The 25,859-nt window shown below is 46.9% G+C and overlaps 1 protein-coding gene across 4 annotated transcripts in view; it reads right to left on the bottom strand.

Moving 5' to 3' along the window:
- Positions 1–25,859, bottom strand: part of SMARCA5 (SNF2 related chromatin remodeling ATPase 5) — a 72,985-nt gene that overhangs the window by 22,428 nt on the left and 24,698 nt on the right. For all 4 annotated transcript variants that reach the window (XM_085864136.1, XM_085864137.1, XM_085864135.1 and 1 more), the window contains exons 6-11: positions 22,129–22,308; positions 21,746–21,901; positions 15,965–16,096; positions 12,278–12,346; positions 11,927–12,036; positions 11,344–11,570 (exon numbers count right to left, since the gene is read on the bottom strand). In XM_085864136.1, the coding sequence (XP_085720262.1) occupies positions 11,344–11,570; positions 11,927–12,036; positions 12,278–12,346; positions 15,965–16,096; positions 21,746–21,901; positions 22,129–22,308 (874 nt within the window). The remainder of the gene's footprint in view (positions 1–11,343; positions 11,571–11,926; positions 12,037–12,277; positions 12,347–15,964; positions 16,097–21,745; positions 21,902–22,128; positions 22,309–25,859) is intronic.

Below are 25,859 nucleotides of genomic sequence, written 5' to 3'. Positions count from 1 at the left end.
CATGTGCAAAATGCATTTGTAGGTACTGTATAAGGCGCGCGACATCTCCACTCGAGTCATTCCACTCTGTGCGAGTTACTGTATGTGACGTCACGCAGAGATTTTCTGAAGTCTATTGTTTTAAGGGGCGGGGCATAGCAAGTTGTGAATAGCTCCAGAAATGATCGAAATATTGCTCTAATTATCCCATTCTTTATTTAAAAAAAAAAACATGGGTGATTTCTTCACGAGGAAGGTCAAGTTAATTTATAAATAACAAGTTTATTTTGCATGTCAGGGGACCTTTAAACAATTCTACTTAGAGACAGGGCCCACGGACACACACACGCACACACAAATACGCCAGAAAGAGATGGACCTCGAGGTCTTTATTGCCCCTTCAGCTTGGAGGGAAGACGAGCTGAGGGAACAGAACGTGCTGGCTACCTGGCCGCGTTCGCGCAGCTGAATGACGGCACCTTCCCGGAGCACCAGTCGCCAAAGAACGGACCAGGGCAGCCGAACCCAGAGGAGGCGAGACGAGGTGATCTCCTGTGATGAGATGGTCGACCGCTTGTAGTCATGCGCCAGACAAGACACCTCGGATGCGCGCGATGCAGTCAGCCGCAGACCCAAACAGAAGTGCGCTCGACCAGTTGGGACGTAATCTTCAATGCTTTTTTTCGTCGCTTTAAGGGCGCGGTCCACTCCCCCGTCGACTGCTCCCATTGGGTGGAAGGCGTGTCGCGGCTCCGCCTTCCTGAAAAGGACCGCCCCGGCTCTGGTCCGCGCGTCGCCCATAGGGCGGAAAATGATGCATACCCTTATTTGGCGCGCAGCCAGAGCAAAACGCTCCGTGCCCATATTTGGGCCAAGCCAGATCGAAATGCTTCGTGACCATATTTGGTGCAAAATCCACACCGCCTGAGGCATGGAATTCCACACACGCCCGCATGCCGGCAAGCGCACGGACAATGCGGTGAGCAGTGTCGTTGTCGTTGTTGGTGATGTAAAAATCCTAACTATAAAATAATTCACAACGCACGTACAATTAATCACCAATTAAACATAGGACGGGACCCCACCTAGAAACATATACTTTCCGATATAACTGATCTATTAACACCTGAATGTTGAGTGCTCATGGCTGCCAGATTCGTAACAGTATATCTTCCAGACTCAAGTGTATCTCGCCTGGGGCACTGATCAACCACAGACTCGAGCGTGGCATAGAATGCATTCTTCAGGGTGAGATCACTCACCTCAGTCGGAGCATATACAGAGACCAAGGAAATGACACCCAAGGAGTGACAAATCCTTCGTCTCATAATACGCTTGTTGACCGGTGTTACCTCAATTATCATTGGAGTCAACTTGTTGGACACAGCAACAGCAACTCCTTGGGCATGGTAACCATCAGAGTGACCAGACCAATAGTAGGGGTAACCACACGCGATGATCTCGCCGCAAGTTCGTTGTCCGAACCTCAGAGAGAGCTGCAATACCGATGTCCAAACGCTTGAGCTCAGATGACAACAGAGACAGGTGATCATCCGATCTTAGGGATAGGACATTCCAGGCACCCACGCGAAGGGACCACCTCAGGTTAAACCAAGGAGACCGCTGACTGGTGGATGACACCTCAGCACCACCCTGACACACTCTCCTGCAATCTGACCCGGGAATGTTACCCTGTGGTTTCCCTCCTATCATCAAAGCTTGGGGTCCCGAAGGCTTTGCCCCAATCCCGTCATCCGGTGAGCTGTCCTGCGAAGGGAAGCCACATAGGAGGTGCTCCCACGGAGTGGGTTTTCAGATTTTTTTATGCTTCTGGAATGTTTCGTGGAATGAAGGGTTTTACAGTGGCCGGAGTGCAAATCCTGCCATCAACCTCCTAATAAGAAGTAACCCAACTGCAGGAGGACGTCTGCAGACACAGTTGGGCACTAGATATGGACGGCTGTTGGCTCAAAAGGAGATCCTCCGCGCTTTGATATGTGCGCCATGTATATGTGCATATATATTATGTGTGTTTGTACATATATACATATATATATATATATATATATATATATATATATATATATATACATATATATATATATATATATATATATATATATATATATATATATATACATATACATATATATATATATATATATATATATATATATACATATACATATATATATATATATATATATATATATATATATATATATATATATATATATATATATTTCCACACTGAGCCTCTGGCCCTGCTCAGTGAAACTGAAGGGAGGAGCCAGTGGGCTTCGAGGTGAGCGAACGAAGGAAAGGCAGTGGTGAATCTGCCGGGGGAGAAACTGAGCCTGAGTGTCGAGTGAGGATTTCTGCTGTATAGAAACGACTTGTGGGAGGCTGCAATCTGCTTTGAGAGGACCTGGCTGCTGTGTGAGTCTGGAGTCGGCTTCGAGAGGAGCTTATCGACAGGTTCAACCTGCATCTAACCACGGAGCCTCTGTCCCGAGTCATGGCACGGCTCGACACGTTTGTCGATCCGCCTGCGGAGCCCAACGCCTCGATTTGGCCTGGTCTGGTGAACAGGCCAGGCCCGGACTTGTATGCTGGACCTTGTGAGAAACCAGCTGAGACCCACCATCGATCTGACGGTCTTGTGCCGTCGACATTGCGCGGGGTCAGAACGCGCTGAGGAAGGCGTGCACAAGCGGTGCCTTGAGAAGAAAAAGTACGGCGCCGCCATCTTGCCACGCGGCGTGCTCGAGCTTGGGGCTCGAATCCGTGGACATCGGCTTGTCACGAGCCACATTCATGCCTTTGACACTTTCCTCTCGTCCATGAAACATTACCAAGTACTCTGTGTCTTGTCTGCATGCTGTCCATGTCTTGTTTGCATGTCGTCTAAGGTTTATCTCGCTCGAGTTCCCTTCGAAACCCGTAATCCGTAGCTCCCTCGTTAAGAACGGGTTATAGAATAATTATAATATTGTCGTGAATGTTTTGCTTGTGTCCTGTTCCCCGATGTCCCCAATAAATCTGGCTGATTCGTATGAAGTTGCCGCTTTGAATTAATTTGTTCGAGGAACGATCTGCTCAATTTGGATATAAAAACCAAAATGGTTACAGGCTGGTAGACTCTGCTCGGTCTCTGACAAAACCAGTCTGTAACCAGGGTCTATTCCCCCAGCTGGCAAGGTACAGGTGGATTTTGGTATCGTGGTTCGAGACGCGTAACCCGAGAATGGACCGAGAGAATGGATCCAGCCGGCGTTATAACCCCGGAGACGGCGGTGGTTAGGGTGGCGCCGAATCTGTAACATTTGGCTGTCGAGAGTAGGGTGTGAAAACCCGAACTGGTTACGGACAGTGATTGACGCGCTCGTCCGAATCCCCCCACCCCCAGATCCGTAAAAAGTGGTGTCAGGAGTGGGATGAGAATCCCTCCGTCATGAATCCGTAACACTGGTAGTCAGGAATGGAATATTTGGACCTGTGGTGAATTTCGCACCCCGAGCATTGGTTACAAGAGGCGCGAGGAAAAAAAAAGAATGCCGCTCGCAAATTCCAAATTTGCTTTGATTTTATTTTGAGCAAATTGGGTGTAAAACTTCGAAATTATAAAGAACTAGAACTACATTGTCGATGGCACACCATCACATATTCCCGCACGCACTGCTTTGTCCCATTAACGCTAGGTGAAATTTTATCTTGCAAAATAGATTGACTATTCTTTTCTATTTGATGTGCTTTATGACCAAAGACTTACTATGTTTAGTAAATCAGAAGTCATTGCAAGCATGTCAACATTTCATGAAACATTAATTTAACACTGTCCAGCAATATAGAACTGTGCATCAATTTAATCATAGGAATGAACTGTGTATAATATTAATTATAATAATTATTCATAATCAATTAGATAAATACAGTAAAACCTGTGACTGTTTGTCACTCATGGGGGCCACATAAGTACGTTCTTTACAAAAGAATTTACCATGTACAATGGTAAATACACTTAAAAAAATGTTGTTAAATGCATAACTCATGAATATGTTTGATTTAAAATTCTAAAAGACAATATATATATATATATATATATTTTTTTTTTAATCAGCCCCCATGACCCCACCCCCTCTGGCCTGGCCCCTAGGGGTCATATCAAAAATCCGACAGTGTTGTGCACTTCCCCATACATATATCTACTATGTCCCAAAGTTTCAAGTTCCTATCTCAAACGGTGTAGGAGGAGCTATTTTGGTCACCTATCCGCTAAGTACCCCCTACCCCCAAGGCACCCTCTGATCATCATGTGTTTAAAAAAATATGTTGTTAAATGTAATTCTCATGAATATGTTTGATTTAATAAGCTATGACAATTTTTCTTTTTAATCGACCCCCATGACCTCAAACCCTCTGGCCGAGCCCCTAGGGGTCATATCAAAATCCGAAAGTGTTGTGCACTTCCCCATACATATATCTACTATGTCCCAAAGTGTTAAGTTCCTATTTCAAACGGTGTAGGAGGAGTTACAGGGTAAGACAGACGGACGTACGGACGTACGGATGGTGGAGACAATCACAATATTCCAGCTTTTCTTCGAAAGCGCGGGAATAAAAATGGAGTCGCGGAATGGCGGCTCGGCTCCACCTCAGCGCGACACGGAGTGGGAGAAGGTTACTATAAATAGCGCAACAAACTGCACAGCACGAAGAAAGCGCTCCCGCCCATCGGTCCAAGCCACATGGTCACGGCGTGCGTCATGGCAGACGAAGCAGGACGGCAACGCGTACATTGACGAGATTCATGCATGATTGGTGGATACCTTGGAACAGGTGGAGTGTGATGGGAATTACATTGAGGAGTTACAAATTAAATTGGACGAGGCATTACGGCACGCAGACGAGGTTTAGGAAAATTATGTGCATGGAGAGTCACAATTGGCCGATGCACAGGAAAGAATTTGGGAGCTGGAAAAGGACTTAGCCAACACAGGCGTGGAACTACGTGGAGAAATGATTAAAGTAGAGTGGTTTACCCGTAGGATGAGTTTGGTGGAACATGAGAAGAGCGAACTGAACAAAAGACTAGAGGAGGAGGCATGCAAAAGAGGTGTGGAGATGACGGAGGAAGAATGGAAAATAAAGCTGGAAAAGGAAAAACGGGAACACGATTTGGAATTGAAACAACTGAAGGAAGAGGTAAGATCAGGCAATCAGATAAGAGAAAGTCTAGAACGGAAGATAAAAACAGGAGAGAAATATCTGGAGAAAAGGAAGGAAGAATTGTTGGAAAAGTCAGAACAGCTTTGGAAATCGCAGTGCAGGGGAAATTAACTGGCACGTGAACGAGAAATTAGCAAGGAATACGGTAAGAGAATGGACGAAATGAAGGAGGAGGAATGCAAAAGAGGTGCGGAGATGAGAGAGGAATTATGGGAAGAAGCGGATAGGAAACAAGAAGAATATGAAATTGAAATTGACCAACTAAAGGAGAGAGCAAGGTTGGAGTAAGCGGAGATAGTGAAAGAACAACGAATGAAACAGGAAAAGGAAATCAACCAATTGAAAGAAACGACGAGATTGGAGAATGAAGAATATGAGAGACGGTGGGATAGAAAACAAAAAGAAAACGAATTTGAAATTGACCAACTAAAGGAGAGAGCAAAGTTGGAGTACGAGGAGATGGAAAAACTCCGGAAAGTTACCGAACAACTCAAAAGGCTCAGAGGAAGAACGACTCAAATGAAAAAGAAAAAGGAGCCAGGAAGTAGAACAGCACAATAATATGGGAGGTGTGACATCACCACAGGGAGTAATGTTAGTAGTGCGGGACTTGATTGACATCACTCGTTGGATGACACCACAATTAGAGCAAACCCTGGTGTAGGATACATTGAGGGAGCATACGGGGTTGTTGACGAATGAAACACATTTTGAGCAGGTCCAGCATGTGGAGCTGACAGCCCCAGAGGAGTGTGACGAATCGATGATGAGCAACCTGCTGGAGAGAAGCGACCGGACAGAGTTGACTCTGGAACGAAGCAGGTACATGGGCACATGCATACATGGTGCGGATGAGAAGCTTAAGGTAGGAATTGAATTTTATGTTAATGAAGAGACTCTGTCCAATGGGGTGCACGTATGCGTGACCCCTGAATGTGTGTGTGGAGTGCCTGTGGATGAATGCTGTGAGCCCACAGTCCAGACTAAAGCACCGGTATGTGCTGCCGAGGCCGAAACGGGTGGGGGTACTCACGTGGCGGTCGGGAATGTTGCCCTGGAGTGAGAGGCAGTTGGTCAGTGCGCAGGCAAGGTTGAAGGTGTGGAATGTGAACACCTAACCTTGGAATGTGTGCAGCCTGTTGTGTGTGGGAGTACTGAGCGTGGAAGGAGTGGTGACGTAGGAAATAGATTAGAGGTGCAAGGGAAAATAGAAATGCCACCAGGACAGAACTTGTCACAGGGGACAAAAACCATAATGGACAACTCCGCATGGGTTCTTACAGAGTTAGAAGTGCTGCATCCAGGAGCGGCTTTAGTAATTGGATTTTAATTTCTCTATCAGCCTCATAAAAACTTTGGGGTAGAGCGCAGATCAGTAGCAAGTGGCACTGACGTGTGTTACTTGGTCTTCAAACCTCTCTGAGCACACGAGGGGTTTGGCTAGCTGAGTGGGGTTTATCTGTCTTCAGGGAGTTATGGAGAAGAGGGGAAGGCCGCTCCCCCGATTGGGGTTTACCTGACTTCCGCGAACCCTGGAGAAAAGGAGGGGGTGGACCACAACCCAAATTGAGACGTGACCCTTTGAGCCGTGGCGGAAAGGCAGCGGGGTCATGTAATGGGTAATGAGGGATTCGTTCCCTCACTCCCCTTCCAATGAGCCAAAGAAGCAGGCCATATTTGGATGCAAGAAATTTTGATTGGAAATTATATCGAGAGTGGTTGCAAATTGAGAGATGATAGAAGGGATGAGTGGCACGAGTGGATTTGGGTGATTACTGAAAAAAAAAAGTGGTGGAGACATCACAGGCAGAGCGTTAAATGCATCTGAAGCAAGTGGATGACAAAGAGTGGCTTGTTTGAGGAAAGACTGAAATGCCTGGTTGGAACCATGCAGAGGTTCCATGGGGCTGGTGAAGAAATTTTGATGTTTCGTTTAAATTGTTGGAAATAAACGATTAGGGGAGTATGGAGGAGGCCAGCGGACGACGGACGTAGTGATAAATTTGTTGGGGTTTGATAAAAAAAAGAGTACCAGTTAAATTTGATGACCAAGTGGGATCCGAGGGACTGGTGTGTTTTTGTTTTCACATAAACGTGAAAGGTGTTGGATGGTATTGTGGACTGGGTGTGTGGCACTGTGGAATGAATGACTAAAGAGTTTGGGTGAATGGCGTGATTGTGCAGATGAGGAGAGTGAGTGTGAACAACGTACCCTGTCGGTAGGAGTCTCTTAACCAAGTTTGTGTAGGTTAGGGGGACTTAGAGGATTTGACATGGATTCTGGCTGCTGTTCCATTGTGCAGGTGGACTGCGAGGGGTAGGTGCAGGCCAAGGTATGGGGATACTTGCTGGTAGTGTGACATGGTATTGGAAGTTGGTGAGTCTGGAAATAGGGCACCAGGGCTTTGGGGGTTCCTGGCAGGTGAAGGCCGTCAGAGGTGCCAGGAGAGCACAGTAGGGTTCAGTGCCAGGAGAGCACGGTAGGTTCAGTGCCAGGAGAGCACGGTAGGTTCAGTGCCAGGAGAGCACGGTAGGTTCAGTGCCAGGAGAGCACGGTAGGTTCAGTGCCAGGAGAGCACGGTAGGTTCAGTGCCAGGAGAGCACGGTAGGTTCAGTGCCAGGAGAGCACGGTAGGTTCAGTGCCAGGAGAGCACAGTAGGTTCAGTGCCAGGAGAGCACGGTAGATTCAGTGCCAGGAGAGCACGGTAGGTTCAGTGCCAGGAGAGCACGGTAGGTTCAGTGCCAGGAGAGCACGGTAGGTTCAGTGCCAGGAGAGCACGGTAGGTTCTGTGCCAGGAGAGCACGATAGGTTTTAGTGCCAGGAGAGCACAGTATAGGTGCGATGAGAGCACAGTATGGGTGCTATGAGAGCACAGTGTGAGTGCCAGGAGAGCACAGTATGGGGGCTAGAGAGAGCCACCCCTTAGTTAGGAGTGCCAGAAGCACGCTCAGGTGAACCCCGAGGTTGCTGGGTGTCCTCCACCCACAATTGGAAGCAGGCAAAGAGGCATAGTAGTAGTCACACTCCCTAGCCAGCGAGTTATGCCTGCCACCACCAAATGAAAAAAGACAAATAAGGGCCTTGCCCAGGTTTAAAAGAATAGAACAGTGTGCCAGGTCAGGAAAAATGGGCCATTAGGATCATTCTAGCCATAGCAGGGTTTGTTGCATTGTCCAGAGCTAAAAGTAAATGGTTAGGTTCGATGGACTCTCCTCCGCACCATTCATGTGTGACACCTGGTACGAGTAGTGTTGATGGGAGAATTTGTTGGCAAGGGCCAGGCTAGGTCACCCTCTCCAAGTGCCAGAGAGGCCACCAGTATGTCATGAGCACACACCCCAGAAAAAAAGTTTGAGTAAGAAACACACCATCCTGTATGTACAAGAAAAAAAAAAAAGAGAAAGAAAAAAAAATCAGCCTGTTGCTGCTTGTGAGTAGGCCATATGGGCCAAAGTGCTTTTGTGGGCCGTTGCGGCCGAAGATTCATGCCATTTTGTGGGCTCAGTGGGCCGAAGAACTCTTTGTGAGATTAGGCCACTGGGCCGACTGAACTCACCTGGTGAGAGGCCAATAAGGCCACGAAGTGAGGAAACTCTCAGGGGGGAATGGACAATACTGCCAGGAGGGGCATGAAGGAGCGAACACGTGAAAGAACTTTGAACCTTTGAATGTTCTGCTACTATGCAAATGTTGGTGTTAAAAGTAAAATTGAATGCCCTCCCGTTCAAATCCATAATTAGAATGTTAATAGTGTGCAGAGAGTGTGAATTTGTTTGTTGGATTGGTGACCCGACACACGAGGATAGGGACATGCCAATCTCACTGTGACACTTTGGTTTTTGAGTTAAGTGCTTCCCATGTTGTGGGTTAGAGTAAATTGGAGATTTGTGCTGCACGTTAGACAGGGCCATTGCCGTGGGCTGCCCCAGATGGAGGCTCAAGAGAGCCTCGGGAGAAAGGTGGGGGTAGTGTTACGGAAATGGCCCTTAGTATGTTATTAAATATAGGATTAGCCCAGACCCCCCCATTAAATGCATGTTTAGCCAGGTTGTTCGGTAAATGGACGCTACATGTGTGTCGGGAGATGTAGTATGCATGTTTATTGTTCGTACATTGGTGGTGGACCCAGAGGTTCTTCTTCTTCCTTCCTCCCTCCAGACGAGGCCCCGCCCAGTCGGCTGAGGGGGCGTGGCCTAGAGAAGGAAGTGAAACTGAAGGGAGAAGCCAGTGGGCTTCGAGACGAGCGAACGAAGGAAAGGCAGTGGTGAATCTGCCGGGAGAGAAACTGAGCCTGAGTGTCGAGTGAGGATTTCTGCTGTATAGAAACGACTCGTGGGAGGCTGCAATCTGCTTCGAGAGGACCTGGCTGCTGTGTTGGTCTGGAGTCGGCTTCAAGAGGAGGTCATCGACAGGTTCAACCTGCGTCTAACCACGGAGCCTCTGTCCCGACTCACGGCACGGCTCGACACGTTTGTCGATCCGCCTGCGGAGCCCAACGCCTCGATTTGGCCTGGTCTGGTGAACAGGCCAGGCCTGGACTTGTATGCTGGGCCTTGTGAGAAACCAGCTGAGACCCACCATCGATCTGACTATCTTGTGCCGTCGACATTGCGCGGGGTCAGAACGCACTGAGGATGGCGTGCGCAAGCGGTGCCTTGAGAAGAAAGAGTACGGCGCCGCCATCTTGCCACGCGGCGTGCTCGAGCTTGGGGCTCGAATCCGTGGACATCGGCTTGTCACGAGCCACATTTGTGCCTTTGATACTTTCCTCTCGTCCATGAAACATCACCAAGTACTCTGTCTTGTCTGCATGCTGTCCATGTCTTGTTTGCATGTCGTTTAAGGTTTATCTTGTTAGAGTTCCCTTCGAAACCCGTAATCCGTAGCTCCCTAGTTAAGAACGGGTTATAGATTAATTATAACATTGTCGTGAATGTTTTGCTTGTGTCGTATTCCCCGATGTCCCCAATAAATCTGGCTGATTCGTATGAAGTTGCCGCTTTGAATTAATTTGTGCCACGTCGAGGAACGATCCGCTCGATTTGAATATAAAAACCAAAATGGTTACAGACTGGTAGACTCCGCTCGGTCTCTGACAAAACCAGTCTGTAACCGGGGTCTATTCCCCCAGCTGGCAAGGTACAGGTGTATTTTGGTATCGTGGTTCGAGACGCGTAACCCGAGAATTGTGCCGAACCAGCTGGCGTTATAACCCTGGAGACGGCGGTGGTTAGGGTGGCGCCGAATCTGTAACATTTGGCTGTCGAGAGTAGGGTGCGAAAACCCAAACTGGTTACGGACAGTGATTGACGCGCTCCTCCGAATCCCCCCACCCCCGGATCCGTAACAATATATATATATATATATATATATATATATATATATATATATATATATATATATATATATATATATATATATATATCCGAATTCGTGTCTGTGGGTGGGACATAAGCCCAGCTCTTTCTGCAAGCCACGCCTTTCCCTCCAGCCACCGAGAAATCGCCGCAACATTTTTCACTTCACAAAGCTCAGATTGTTCAAAGGCCTATGATGTACATTTGAAGACTGAACAACGTGTCTTCTGTCATGAAATAAAGGTACTGTTTTGAGGAAACAAAGATACATTTTGATTTGAATTCAAATGAGGTAATGTATGTTTTGTTTGCAGTGATCACAGCAGCGGTCAAATAAACACCACCCAATGAAGATTCGTTCTCATCATGCAGAGGAAAGAAAAAAGTAGTCTTTCATAAAATCTAAAAAGGTTTGGTTTTCGCCAGACTTTTCAAGGCTTATAAACAAACTGATGGACATGTAATAATTCACATCTTACATGACGTAAATAAAGATGAAAATTGGCTTTGTCGTGAAATGCCTGTGTCCACAATTAGTAAGCGGTGGGGTGGGAGGAGGAAAGGGTGGGGTGGGGAGGGGTGTGGTGGGGTGGGAGAGGGGGGACCCGATGTTGTCTGGCAACGCCAGCTACCCCCACTAGTACATATGACTAGCTTCAGCACTGTCAGGAGTGTTGGGTCAACCGGTTCACATTCAGCCTTTTCCGCATCTCTAACACAAGAGATGCCATCATCAATCCCACTGTGGCGAGCTCCTCATTCTTCTTTTTTACTCACCCTGTTTCCGGAGGTTGGAGAGCAACTTGTCTAGGACAACCATTTTGCCACTGTTGACCACCAAGTGACTATCAGTGGTGTACGGTGGACCTGGCTCGGCCCCGTCAAACAGGTACGGATGGTTGCAACATTTCCGTAGCTGCATGAGGATGTTAAGCAATCGCATCTTGTCCATCTTGCCTGCGGAGTTCAGTATGTCGATGTCCTTCATGAGAATACGTGTGTACCTGATATTCAGCACCAACACGACATGGGGGCCAGCAGTATGAAGCAAAACAAGCGGCCGATCCTGTCAAAGCTGAACAACCAATCATAAATGTACAAGTCGGAAGGCGTTGCAGGAAGTTTTAAAGAAATGAACTTCCGTTATCTGATTCGAATGCAAATCTTGGAGACTTGGAGAACATCAATAAGTATCAATTTTCTTTTGGAGTGCAACAATGTAGATCATTTTAAGTTAAATGATTGCTTCTTGTGCCTACGAAGCATTCATTTCATTTAAAACTTGATCACAATGACAGACACCATTATTAATTTGAAAGTACATAAATGTGATGGAGAACCAGTGTTTATAAACACTCACCATTCCCTCTGCATCTTGCTCAGGCCAACGTACACCTTCACCTCCTTCTTTGGTGGTAAAGACTTCTCGACCTCTGATTTGACACGCCGAAGTAAAAATGGCCTCAGCAGCTGCAATAAAGAGCAACAGCACATCTTAGTTGGTGGCATGCTCGCCAGACTTGGTCCATTTTGATTCGATACACGGCGGGGCATTTTTTGCATTTTTCCTCATCAAGTGACACAAACCATTCGAAAGTAATGGAAGAAAGCCGTTGCAAACGGAGACAAAAAAAAAAAAAAAATCGAATCCAATTTCCCCCATGGGGTTTGAACTTGGAGCGTCTGTAACGAATGAGTCCGAGAGGCTTACCGTGTGCAAACGATCGACAACATTGTGATCATCCAGGCAGTGATTGGTGTCAAACCACGAGTCAAAATCCTGAGGTGGGAGGGGAAGATGGGGTCACAGAGATGATGATAACAAACAAGGAATGCACTGTGGGCCAAGCCAGATCCACCGAGTGTAGAGTTAATGACGTCCCCCCTCCCCCCACAAACCCTAAATAATTGTCTGATCATTCTGAGTGTCTGACTCAGGAACTACTTGAGTGCCACTCGTAACTCTTGTTCGTCATTCAGTAAGCTCTAGTCTGGAGCAACATCAGACACTCTCAAGTAGATCGGTATCATCTCTGCAAAGTGGAGACAAGTGTGACGCTACCAAGCACTTGCAGACCTCTGCATGCAGAGTGAAATCAAGCTTCTGCTTCCGACCGCAATGATAACACACTCTCACCACCTATCCACTTCAAACAGGTAAAACGTAACGTGGGTACATACAGGAGGTGTACGTCACATTGTGGATTTCTGTTTGATTATAATCATTAGTTTACGTGTATAAATGAATAAGTAAATTTTCCGTCGCATGAATTTGACAAAACTGTGACATTTGTCAGTCGTGAAGGCGATGGCATTGGAGGTCGTAGGTGCTGCTGCGACTGTGCTCGACCAGGCCTTGTTTGGGATTCTTGTTCGGACACACACCTCATCCGAATCGCTCATGTCTTCCTAAAGATGAACGCAAGGAATACGACGATGACACCCATAAAACCCCCTGCTATTTTGCTGTTGAAGTCTTTAAAGGGTGTTGTCCAGCATGTTGAGGACAACCTGGAGACATTCTTCGAGTCGGACTCTCCACAGAGATCAGGTTCTGTGAATGCACTGATGTTTGCTTTCTGCAGCAGTCCATTAATCCGATTCAAATTCAAGGAATGTTCACCTTTTGCATCTTGAGTGAGGCATTGTCGATTTGGTTAGCTCAAGGAAGGGCTTTCTTGCCGAAAAGCAATTGAAACCACACGAATAGCTGTAAGATGAGTCTCTTCTCTCTCTTCTCTCTCTCTCTCTCTCTTTCTGGTGTAACAAGTGTTACTTCCCCCCGGCTCATTTACTGTGTTTGTCTGGTCAGGTAAGCTGTTGTGTGTGTGTGTGTGTGTGTGTGTGTGTGTGTGTGTGTGTGTGTGTGTGTGTGTGTGTGTGTGTGTGTGTGTGTGTGTGTGTGTGTGTGTGAGAGCTCTTCCATGAGCCTCAGACCCCAAAGAAGAAAACTTGGGGGAAAGACAAAAATTATAAATATCACAGCTTTGGTGTCCATAAAATGGTTATCATCATCAACCTTAGGCCTGCAAAACACGTGTGATGAGATACAATATTTGTGATGATATCCACGACAAAGAGGATGAAGAAATCAATGTTGGAGTGAGTCGGGTGGTGAGGAGGTTCCACTACTTGAAATGTCCACTTCCAGAAAACATTACCCACAATCCCGTATCACATCTTCTATTTGTCACTGAACAGCAAGTTCATGATAATACAGTCTCTTTGACCCATTACAAAAGTACAAATAATATTTTGAGATCATTTTCGTACATGAAACAAGTTAACAAAGTGAAGTGCACAAAGTTATAATCGAGCTGAAATGGGAAACAAAGTCACCGTCACAACAAGTTCTCATACATCTGTTTTGTTCCTGGAATAAATGTGACCCCCCAGCACCCACCCTACCCCCCAGTATGCCCACCACACCCCCCAGTGCCCACCCTACCCCCCAGTATGCCCACCACACCCCCCAGCACCCACCCTACCCCCAGTATGCACACCACACCCCCCAGCGCCCACCCTACCCTCCAGCATGCCCACCCTACCCACCAGGATGCCCACCCTACCCACCCGTGTCCACCCTACCCCCCCCAGCGCCCACCTGACCCACCCTACCCCCCAGCATGCCCACCCTACCCCGCAGCATCCCCAAGGTTGAGCATTGGACAATACGAGACGCTTTGTGACATGTACAATGAAGTAGCCAATGGCCATGTGCCTCACAGCTGCTGTTTCTTGTTAATACATGACATTATCCATTTTGTTTTACTGCAACAATTCAATATAAACAATGCAAACTTCAAAATTATCCAGAATTTTACATTCAACATGGAAACAAACGAATCAGGGATCATAACATTCCATTTGGCAATGGCTAGAGTGCTCAACATACACTGTCCTGTTTTCTCTTCTCCATTTATCTTCGTGTTGACCATATGAATGCAAGACAGGCAGTTTGCAGGCCACAGTTGTTCAGTGTGTTTCAATGTACTTTTGCTTTTAAACTCGGAGGCAGGCTCGACCATAAGCATTAAAAAGTAACCTCGTGGGGTATGACGGTCATTTCCCCTACAGGCAGGATGACCTTACTGTCCTGATGCAAACGAAACAACAACACAAGAAAAACGAAACAACAAAATAGGGGCAATACCCCTGGGTGCTCACCTGGTAGTGGATGGATAGGATAACCAGGGAATAGATAACCACTGGTTGGCATGGATGACCCACAAAATATGTAACAGAGAAGAAAGTAAATACCTATTTTGGGGGGAAATGCCTGATTTTTTTTTTGAATGCGGTGAACAAACTTTGGTACATCACGGGTGATGAAGGTTGTGGTCATGTTTCATCAAAATGGTGTGTGTGGTTCCGGAGAAGAAGTTGCAAGTGTTTACGGATGGATGGAATGACAGAGTGACGGACTGACGGATGGATGATGCGCCATCCCATTAGCTCCCTGGAACTACGTTCCAGGTGAGCTACCAAGAAAAAAACGAAATAACAAAAACCTAGCAAATAGCCCTGTGGTTACTATAGAAAATAGCACTTCAGGAAGGGATGGTTATTTCCCTCACAGGTGGAGTGAAAATTAGGGATTGAGGAAAGGTGCCATGGCTCCCCTTCCTGAAGTGGTACGGTCATGGGGAGCAGAACTTAAGTTAACGGCACGGTCCTTATGTTTCATCAAGAGCTTGGTCTGCATCTGGCCGTCGGTTTCTGAGAAGATTTTTCAATAAATTACCTGAAGTTGAAGTAAACCCCCCCCCCCCCCTTTTCAGGCTCTTATCGGGGGCAGAACCACGTGGGGTGCAGAACCCCGTGAGACCTCACTGTCCTGGTGCGTTGTACCAAATTAGGTCCGTATCGCTCGGGTAGTTGTGAAGAGGATGTGTTCGTGAAAATGAGGGATTCGGGGAGGGGACCAGTGGTCCCCTTTCCTGGGGAGATACGGCCATAAGGAGCACAACCTAAGGTTAGGGCATGGTCCTGATGCCTCAGAGCAAGTTTGGTCTGGATCTGTCTGCCAGTTTCTGAGAAGATTTTTGACTAAAATACCAATATTTGAAGCAAAACTCCCCTTTTACCCCCATTATAGGGGGGAGGCAAAACTGGATGGGGAGCACAACCCCATGAGACCTTGCTGTTCTGATGCATCACACCAAATTTGGTCCATAATCGCTCGGGTAGTTTGTGAGGAGATGTTTAAGTCAAATGTTCGCGGACGGACGGACAGACGAACGGACGCCGGGACCCACTGTTTGAGCTGATTTCGGAGTGATAACCTAAAAAAAGGACAAATTTCTCATTCCTCTCCTCTACTCTGCTCTGCTCATTAGACGCCATGCACATAAAAGGAAAGAGCCTTCCAGTGTGACCTCATGAACAAGCTCCGTACCTCAGAGGAGTTGAAGACATCGGGGAGCAGGAAATTGAGCAGTGCCCAAAGCTCGTGGAGATTGTTCTGTAGAGGAGTGCCCGTCAGGAGCAGCCTGTTGGTAGATTTGAATTCGCGTACGATCTCTGACAGCTGTGTGGGACACACACACACACACACACACACACGGCATACTGTACAACCATCGCATCCCTCACAAAAAGAACAGCGCAAACAGGTGTTTGCTATTGAGTAATGAATCAAGACACAAACGACTATGTATTTTAAAATCATGAAGTTCAGCATTTAATCCACTCGAAACAAATGTATTTGCGTAGATTTGCGAACCTCTGATGGAGGAAAGTGTTGTATAAAGGTGGCTCAAAATGTGAAAATATTAAGTTGGACCCCAAAATAGGAAGTGTTTTCTTTTTCTTTGGAGGACGTTATTTTCCCTTTGTTTCCCCCAAAAACCTGCAGCACCACTACAGTTTCTTTGTTGAGACACCGTCAGTCAACAAAGGCAACAACGAAACATTATAATGTCCCACACAAAATACAGCTACTACTACTACTACTACTACTACTACTACTACTACTACTACTACTACTACTACTACTACTACGGGCACAACTGATCCCACCTTATTGCGAGGTTGGTCGAGGAGAGGTTTTGGCTTTGTCTTTTCATGAACTGGCTGGCTCGGCCTCCTGTTTGATTTGAGCTCGTTAGGGAAGGAATTTCGCAACGGAAGCGGCGATAACTCACCTACTCTTTTGAATCACACCGTATGATCTTGCATGTCCAGAGGCAAATGGTAGCAGATAACAACCCAGCTGAACATCCATCTGAGACTGACAAAAATTTGATGCAACGTCAGAGCGTCAGTGGGATTGTTGCGGGGCCTGGTATCGGCCGCGAGCACGACCGCTAGATGGAGCTGCAAGTCGGCCCGACCGATCGCCCGGAATGTATAGGTCGTCTCCCGGATAACTCCGGAGCCGACGGGTCCTCTATCGGACCGAACTCGCCAATAGATAGGTCACGTGGGGAAGGGTTGATTGCCAATTTCAATTTACCTAAATACCCACGTGATCCAAACTACCGGGGAAATTCAATTGTTTAATAGGCACACAGTGATTCCTCCCGTGGCTCGGATCATCCCCGTTGCACACAAGACAACCCACACACGGGAATTTGCGCACCATTATTTCCCTCAACTCTGCGTGCCAATTCCCAACCGGCACCTCACCTTCCTCCACACCTCGCTCATCAAATCTCACCACTTTGACCACAAACGCATCCTGCACAAGGAAAAAATACTCCCACACACCCTCGTACCTCTGCATCGCTACAATTCGCCACTCTATTTCAAGGAGCACCAGGCGGCGGCGGATTGTCCTTGGCGCCACGCGATTCTCGACCATGCAACAGATGCTAATAGCTCCACCACATCTCACGAGCCCCAGGTGAACGTCCGGAATTGTTGCAGCCCTCATCCAGTCATCAGACCACGGCAAGACCGGAGACAATGAGGAGGGATCGAGGGAAGGGCGATCCGGGAGTTTGGTTCGGATCCTGGGTGTACATTTTGGCTCGTGAAGGAGCCCGTGGGTGTAGGAGAAGGTCCACTGTCATCCGACATACAGACGACACTCGTTGCATTTTCAGGGCCGGGGTGCCAGTTTCTGGCCGCTGTGGCCCAATGGTGGAGCAGGATTTGGGCCACAGCGCGTCACTTTCCGGTCCTCGCCCCACCCTTCCCCTGGGGATTATAAAAGTGGGGAGAGCAGAGCTGTAAAAAGAGCTTCTTCTTCGAGAACCTGGTCCGTGTGCGACTGCCATCCTTCGAGACTACCTGCCATGTTGTCGACGTCCCGCCACCCCGCGAAGCCAGATGGACTCACTGCCGGCCACGGACGGTGGACCAGCGTGGAGTGCACATTGCCATCAGTCCTGGCGAATAAATAGGCAGGAGATAACGTGCCATATCACGAGGTGGGAACACTCAGGTGGAGCATCCCATGGAGTTACGCGCTACACATACAGACCTTTACACGGCTAGATTAGGGATCTTCCTTCTCACGCATCTATTCTCCTCTCTCTCCATACACCCCTCTATCCCGTCTTCTGTGGACGCACAAAGAAGGTGTGATCACTCACAATCACATTTTCCTCTGGCACGACACCGCACACCTCACGTTGCATACATGGCACCTCCCACTCCCACACCGTATACAACAGTAACTTTTCAACTATCCCTCCCCTTCGCGTCCTGGGCCGCGTTGGTCAGCCGGCACCTCCCCACTCCCACACCGTATACAACAGTAACTTTTAAACAACCCTTCCCCTTCGCGTCCTGGGCCACGTTGCTCAGCCGGCACCTCCTCACTCGCACACCGTATACAACAGTAACTTTTCAACTACCCCTACCCTTCGCGTCCTGGGCCGTGTTGGTCAGCCGACCGTGCCAGGTATTTGCTCCTCATCCTCACCTTTCCCTCTCTTTAACTTTCCGTGTGTGTGTGTGTGTGTGTGTGTGTGTGTGTGTGTGTGTACGTGTATCGAGAGCATGCTGCAATTGTTGAACTTTACAAATGGAAATTTAATTGTTCAAATGCAGCAAGCAGACAGATACATCACCACACTACTTTGGCACACCCTGTATATAAAAATAACTATATAACTATATATATATAACTATATATATATATATATATATATATATATATATATAACTATATATAACTATATATAACTATATATATATATACATATACATATATACATATATATATATATATATATATATATATATATATATATATATATATATATATATATATATATATACATATACATATTGTGACGTCCACGGGACTTGAACAGTCCCGCCAACGTAGAATGAGCCGAAACGATGGAGGCGGTTTATTTATTTATAACCCAAAGATGGCGGTTCTAATCGCTCTACCGCAAACGGGACGAGGAAGGTGGCACGAGTCGCTTTTCACTTAGTTGATAACGTTTATTCCTCTAACCAGAAATAACAAGACTCGGCAAGAAGAGGGATCCGGGGCGATTCGACGGGATGGTGTGAGATCGGGCGTGGGGAAAACACAGACAATTCCAATGAATATACAAATCTCAAACCCTCTAAGGCGCCAGGTACACACACACACACACACACACACACACACACACACACACACACACACACACACACACACACACACACACACACACACACACACACACACACACACACACACACAAAAAAAAAAACGTAGCTATTCCTGGTGGTCAGGCTGGACCGTGGTGTGGACGCAACAGTCCCTGGATTGGCGTCGGACGAGCTGGCCTTGCTCTCGTCAGGGGGGCAGGAGAAACCGTGGGGCTGTCGACCTCCTGGTCTCGGCCCAAGTCCGCTCACAGCCGCCAGGGAACCAGCTCCGGCGCCAAACCGCGAGCAGGAGAGGGAGGCAGGTCCGCCCGCCGTTCGACCCCGTACTCCGAGCCAGCAGAACCCCAGAGCCAACCAAGGTGAGGCACGAGGCTCAGCAAGGCTACAAGACACGATGAAAACCAGGGCCGAATCAGCGCAACAACACAGTACGCTCCCAGCACAACAACCTCCACCCCCAAAAAAACGGTCTTTCTGTCCCGATCTTCTTCCTCTTCCTTTTCGACCCCGAATAGAACCTTTTTATCCTCCCGTCCTCGTCACTTCCAATCGAGCCATTTTATTGGCCCACCGCCGTCGCCTTCCGCCAATCGTGATCACGGGGCGGAGCCATCCGCAGCACTGTCCTGTGACGTCACGGCAAGCCTCCAGAGAATACTAAAAGGGGTTTACGCAGACACACTTACCCTATCCCGTGTCCCTATCTAATTACGTGACAATTATCATTTCCCCCTTGAAGAAATGGACATTTACTAGACAACTTATCACCACTGAATTGCTACTTATTACATCGAGATCCTGGTACACTCGAACAGCATGGCATACCTAATTAAACATCCTAATTACCCTTTGAATGCATACCCCCCCTCAAACGTAACAATATATATATATATATATATATATATATATATATATATATATATATATAACTATACATATACATATATATATATCTTAATATACATATATATATATATATATATATATATATATATATATATAACTATATATATATATATATATATATATATATATATATATATATATATATATATATATATATATATATATAACTATATATATAACGATATATATATATATATATATATATATATATATATATATATATATATATATATATATATATATATATATATATACATACATATAGTAGACTCGGCGTAAGTCGTCACCATCGGGACCGAGAAAAAAGTGACGACTTAGAAATGTGACGACTTACGCGTATGCGAACATTCATGATGATTGTGGGGTGAAGGATGAAGTCGCTCGTGGCCTGGACACATATGTGTGAGAGCCGGCTATTGTACCAAAAGGAAAACACAATCCTCAGGGCATAGGTGGGGGTGAGTTGATGAGTTGGAACGTGATGAAGCAAAGATGGAATTCATGAATCAGTTTATCAAAAGTAAAGATAATGAACAACTCTGTAAGACAACTCGTATACCATCGGTGATGGTATGGTGACAAATTACATGACACACAGTCATCGTGGTGATGATTACCACTCAAAGCCTATGTGTAAGTGAGTGCGGTAAATGTACAAAACAAGCCAATATAAAACCATGATCGGACTTCAAGACCAAGCTCGATCGATCCTTTACTTCTTCGCGAAGTAATCCATTATGTTTGACTGCATCAAACTCTTGGGCATCTGGTGCATGAGAAAGGATTCAAACTGGTCATTGTATTCCATGATGTTGGCTGGGCAATCCTCCACCGAAAGACAGTATCGGCCGAATCGGCCGAAACCGAATATTTGGCTGAGCCGACATTTGCCGAAACCAGATGATGAGCGAGTCATCGACATCTTCAAAGGACACACATTTCACGCATTTCACACTTCCCACCGGCCTCACGATCTTCTCCACTTGTCCAAATATCTTGCCCTTATTCTTCAAAATATCGTTCAATGTCTGCCGTTTGATGTCCAACTTCTCAGCGATGTCTGTTTTCTTCATCAGTGGATTTTCCTCGCAAAACTGGATAATGTCGTATTTTTCTTGGTAGGTTTTAGTTGTAAGCTTACGCTTCGTCGCCATTGTCCTGCCTGCAGTGCGATCAACGTGTGTACGCAGTTATAAATAGCCTTTCACTGGCGGTGTACACCAATGAGCGAGCATCACGATTCCATGAAATCGGGCTTCTCACGAGGCAGCAGTTCCATGTGACGAGTTAGGAGTGGTAATTTACTTGAGTTTCCATTACGTGGGAATGGACAACATCTGACGACTTTGACGAAGTGACGACTTAGAGAGGGATGACCCTTTATTCAAAGGGATTTAACATGAAATAAATTCGGGACTTTTTGATGCTGCTGACTTCGGCGAAGTGACGAGTTACACGCTGCCGACTTACACCTGGTCTACTGTATATATATATATATATATATATATATATATATATATATATATATATATATATATATATATATATATATACATACATATACTGTACATACATGATGTAAAGCCGCTCTCACCACTCACAGTTTGGAGTTGCACAATGTTTGACACAAACACACACACACACACACACACACACACACACACACACACACACACACACACACACACACACACACACATCCTTGCGTACCTACCTTGGACTTCTCATTTTTGATGCGATGTGCCTCATCAATAACCAGGTACCTCCAGTTGAATTTCTTGAAGACTGACTTCTCTTTGATCACCATCTCATAAGAAGTCACACAAACATCCCACTCGCCCGGGAGCATCACATCTCTGATGAAAGCGACCTATGTACACATAGTCACATGGCAAATGGATGAGTTATCCTTGCACAATTGAAAAACATGTCGAGAACAGTGTCTGAGTATAAAATTGTGTGTCAAATAGAACACAGCAGGTAAACGGAGACAAAATGTGTATTGAAAGTGGAAAGAGAATACATTTACATCAAAGTGAAAACAAACAAAATAAAATGGTGTAAAAGTGTTAAGGTTGGAGGAGAACGAGCACCCACCCGCTGGCCTTTGTCACCGATGAGGCAGACAGCACGCATTGAAGGAACCCAACGTGCAAATTCGCTCATCCAGTTATGCAGTGTGGATTTTGGTACAAGTACCATGTGAGGACCCTGGTTGTTCCTGTGATACCTCATGTAGCCCAACAGAGCGATTGTCTGCAGAGTCTTGCCCAGGCCCTGATTAATGTACCAGCATTAGCATACTCACCATTTGCAATGCCATATTATCTTGACATGGTTATATCATCATAAAACCTCATTCACAGAAAGAGAATGTATATCTCAATTAATGCCTTTCTTCAAAATTATATTTTTAAACAGAGATCGAGGTTTATGCAAGAGATGAATGACAGAAGAGTGACTGTGACACCAATGGAGCAGATGAAGTTGGCATAAAAGGGAGGATGGAGAAATGTAGAAGGAACAAACACACAGGGAGCAAAAAAAAACAAAAAAAAAAAAAATGAGGAGTTGGCATTACAGGGAAAAATCATCTGGGTGCCAGACAGACGGTTGTTGTTTGCAGATTATGGGGTTTTACCATGTGAGACATAATCTGCGATGATGCTCACAACAGCCAGAAAGTGTGACGCGCGCGCGCGCGCGCGCGCACACACACACACACACACACACACACACACACACACACACACACACACACACACACACACACACACACACACACACACACACACACACACACACACACACACACACACACACACACACACACACACACACACACACACACACACACACACACACTCCATTCAACATATTGTTACGGCTGTGGAAATTCGCAGAACACCATTAAGGTCCGTAGTTCAGTTAGATCGATAAGTCTGTGTTCAGTTAGATTTCCCCACCGTTGTTTAATGGGATTCATTCGTATCACAGGGCTGTGATCCTTTGAGATAGTGTTTTTCTTTTTCGATCGTTATTTTGGACCAACCACATCTCAATCACCATTACAACAACCACCTTAACCACAACGCCAACCACACCACCATCACAACAACCACGATCACCTCAACCATCAACCACAACCGAACCACCACCGCCAACGTCGCTCTCAACAACCGCTTCACAGCAACCTCCACCACAACCACACGCGCCTCTCAACAAACCACGCCATCCTCACCACTTTACCCCCAACCACCAACATCGCTTCACCACCTTCTCCACCCCAATCACTTAACCACCTTCGCAACCACAACGCCAACCACCAGCCACGCCACAACTACAAGCAACCACACCACAATCCCACGCACCAACGAATAGCATCTGTGAAAGCGAGCGCAACGCGAAGGAAACCAGAGGAGTTCCGATGGTGCGCAGATTTTCCCACCTGTTTTCCCGCGCTTTGGTGTGGGGGAAGTGCGATGCGGGTCAAAGGTCAGAGGTCATGCAAAGGAGGGGCCTCTTTTTGGGAGAATGATTTCCTTGGATCTGAGCCAAGAATTATTTATCTCCCCCCCCCCCCCGGGTGGCGCGCGGGGAGGAGGACGAGAGGGCACGCCCCTTTTCAAGAAGCTTCCCGCAGGAGCTGGAAGTGGGCGGAGCCAAAAACGGGAGGAGTCAGGCGTTGGAACCTGGGGAATAAAAGGACACACGAGACGCCAGGTTCGTTGGTTGTTGGTCGTCGAGTCGTAATGTCTCTTCGGGGGAGCTTCGTCTCTTCGTGGCATTGGGGATCGCTGCTGCTCCGTGGTGTTCGAGATCCGGGTGCCTTCCCTCTGGGTGCCAAGTCGTGAGGGTTGTGTGCGGTGGTCCAGGGTCGAGGAGCGCACGAGAGGAGGGTGCCGGAGAGAGCTCGCTGACCATCGCACCACGAGGGTGCAGGTAACCAGCGTGGGACCCATTCGGTCAACCAAGTCTCACGCCATAAAGGCCCACAGGCCCAGTCTGACCCCCCTGTCTGTGGGGGTGGTCTTTTCTCTTCTTTCGTGTGAATGATGTGGCTCCGCATCCATAAGTAAACCTGTTAAGTGCCTGTGAAATAATAAGAATATTCGGTCGTAGTGCTTTCCCTTGCTTTTGTTTGCCTTGCTCGTGTCTCTGTCCCCGTCCCGTGTATGCTTTTCTGTATACGTGCATGATTGTTCCATTGCATCATTGTATACGTGTTTCATTATAATAAATGTGCTTTGTGTGAATGTACCCGTTCGTCGCGTCCTCCTTTCACCCTATTGGAAATGCCATCTTGCATCGCGGAATAAATAGCTGGGTTTTAAACACCCGTTAAATAGAATCGGATCCGGCGAGGTCGGGCGATAATACCCGCTCGGTTATCACTGCAGAACGGAACGGACCGCTTAAGCAGTTCGTGTCCCAAGCCGACCTGCGCCGAGGTACGGTCTCCCGGTTAGCTATCCACGCGGGTAGTTAGGTATATCGAGATTCGGCGATTGACCCTATCCTGCGCGGGTAGAAAATTGGCTAGGCCGTGGTGGGGTTGAAGACCCACCCATGACAGGGTTCCGGCGTTGCTCTGGAATTGTCTGTCCGGTGGGCGAGCTGCTACTATTAGTGGAAAGCGGCAGTTCGCACGCCGGTGGGCGCGAATTCGTAACAATATCGAAGGGTGCAGGTTCTTGATGTGATGTGCCGATACAAACATCTCCATTCCTCTCTCCCTCATGCTATCCTCCTCCCAAACCCCTCTACCACCATACAACTCTCTGGAGGTGAAGGAGAGGAAGGGGTGTCAAACAATGTGCGAATTGGACAAATGAAAACCTTTTTTCTTTTTTTTTGCTGAACAAAGCAATATTCGTCAAACAGCGTGGCACTCTCAACTACCTCCTCACAAACCCACTCAACAAAACCTCCATCTTCTCTACGTGCCCAATCGCAATATCATCCATCATCAATGGCCACAATACTCGTGGCATTAATCCAAATTTCGAGCGTCATATATTCAACTTTCACGGCAAACCAAAACCATCACTCCTCATCAAAACTCTCAGCAGTTTGTTCATTACCTCCTCCACCCTTCCCACATCAATGAACTCCACAATACATCATCTTCCCAAGCTCTACACGGGGACCTCTGCCAATAATAGAACGACCTCCCCTCCCAGCTCAAACCTGTGAATGTGACCCACAACCCCTCATCTCACAACACTCCTCGACTTTCGTGCTTTGAAGCCCATCCTCCATCCCTGCTCACGACATCAACCTTTCCAACAGCTCCAGTATCTCTACTGCTCCATCAGCTGTTTTATTAATTTTTTCAATGTCGTGAACAAACTTTGGTACATCACGGGTTCTTTGGTTCATCGAAATTGTGTGTGTAGTTTTGGAGAAGAGAGCAAATCCCTGTTTTGAGGGGTCAACCTTCTCCCCCCCCCCCAAGTATGCCCCTCAATGAGCGCAGATTTTGATCCGGTCAATATACCTTCGTAAGGCGTCAGATATGAAGCTTGTGGCCAAGTTTCCTCAAAATAGTGTGTTTGCTTGAAGAGATAATGACTGAAGTGTTTACGGACTGACTCACTCACACTCACTCACTGACGTCCGGACACTGCTCGGTCGCATAAACTCACCTGACTAAAATCCAGGTGAGCTAAAAATGCAAACTTCCCTCGGCGCAGAAGACAAGCAAAGCCACAATGGACCCCCGACCAATAATGGACCCGAGGGCACTCAATAAACTGATGATATATCAAACTAGAGTGTATCGTTCTCGAATCTGGCTGCGCACCCACCCACCCACTTAATTATAA

Source organism: Eptatretus burgeri, chromosome 18, assembly GCF_056783735.1.
Source record: "Eptatretus burgeri isolate ZD-2024b chromosome 18, Ebu_testis_v1, whole genome shotgun sequence".
NCBI classification, from domain to species: Eukaryota; Metazoa; Chordata; class Myxini; order Myxiniformes; family Myxinidae; genus Eptatretus; species Eptatretus burgeri.
This window is presented reverse-complemented; position numbering and strand designations above follow the sequence as displayed.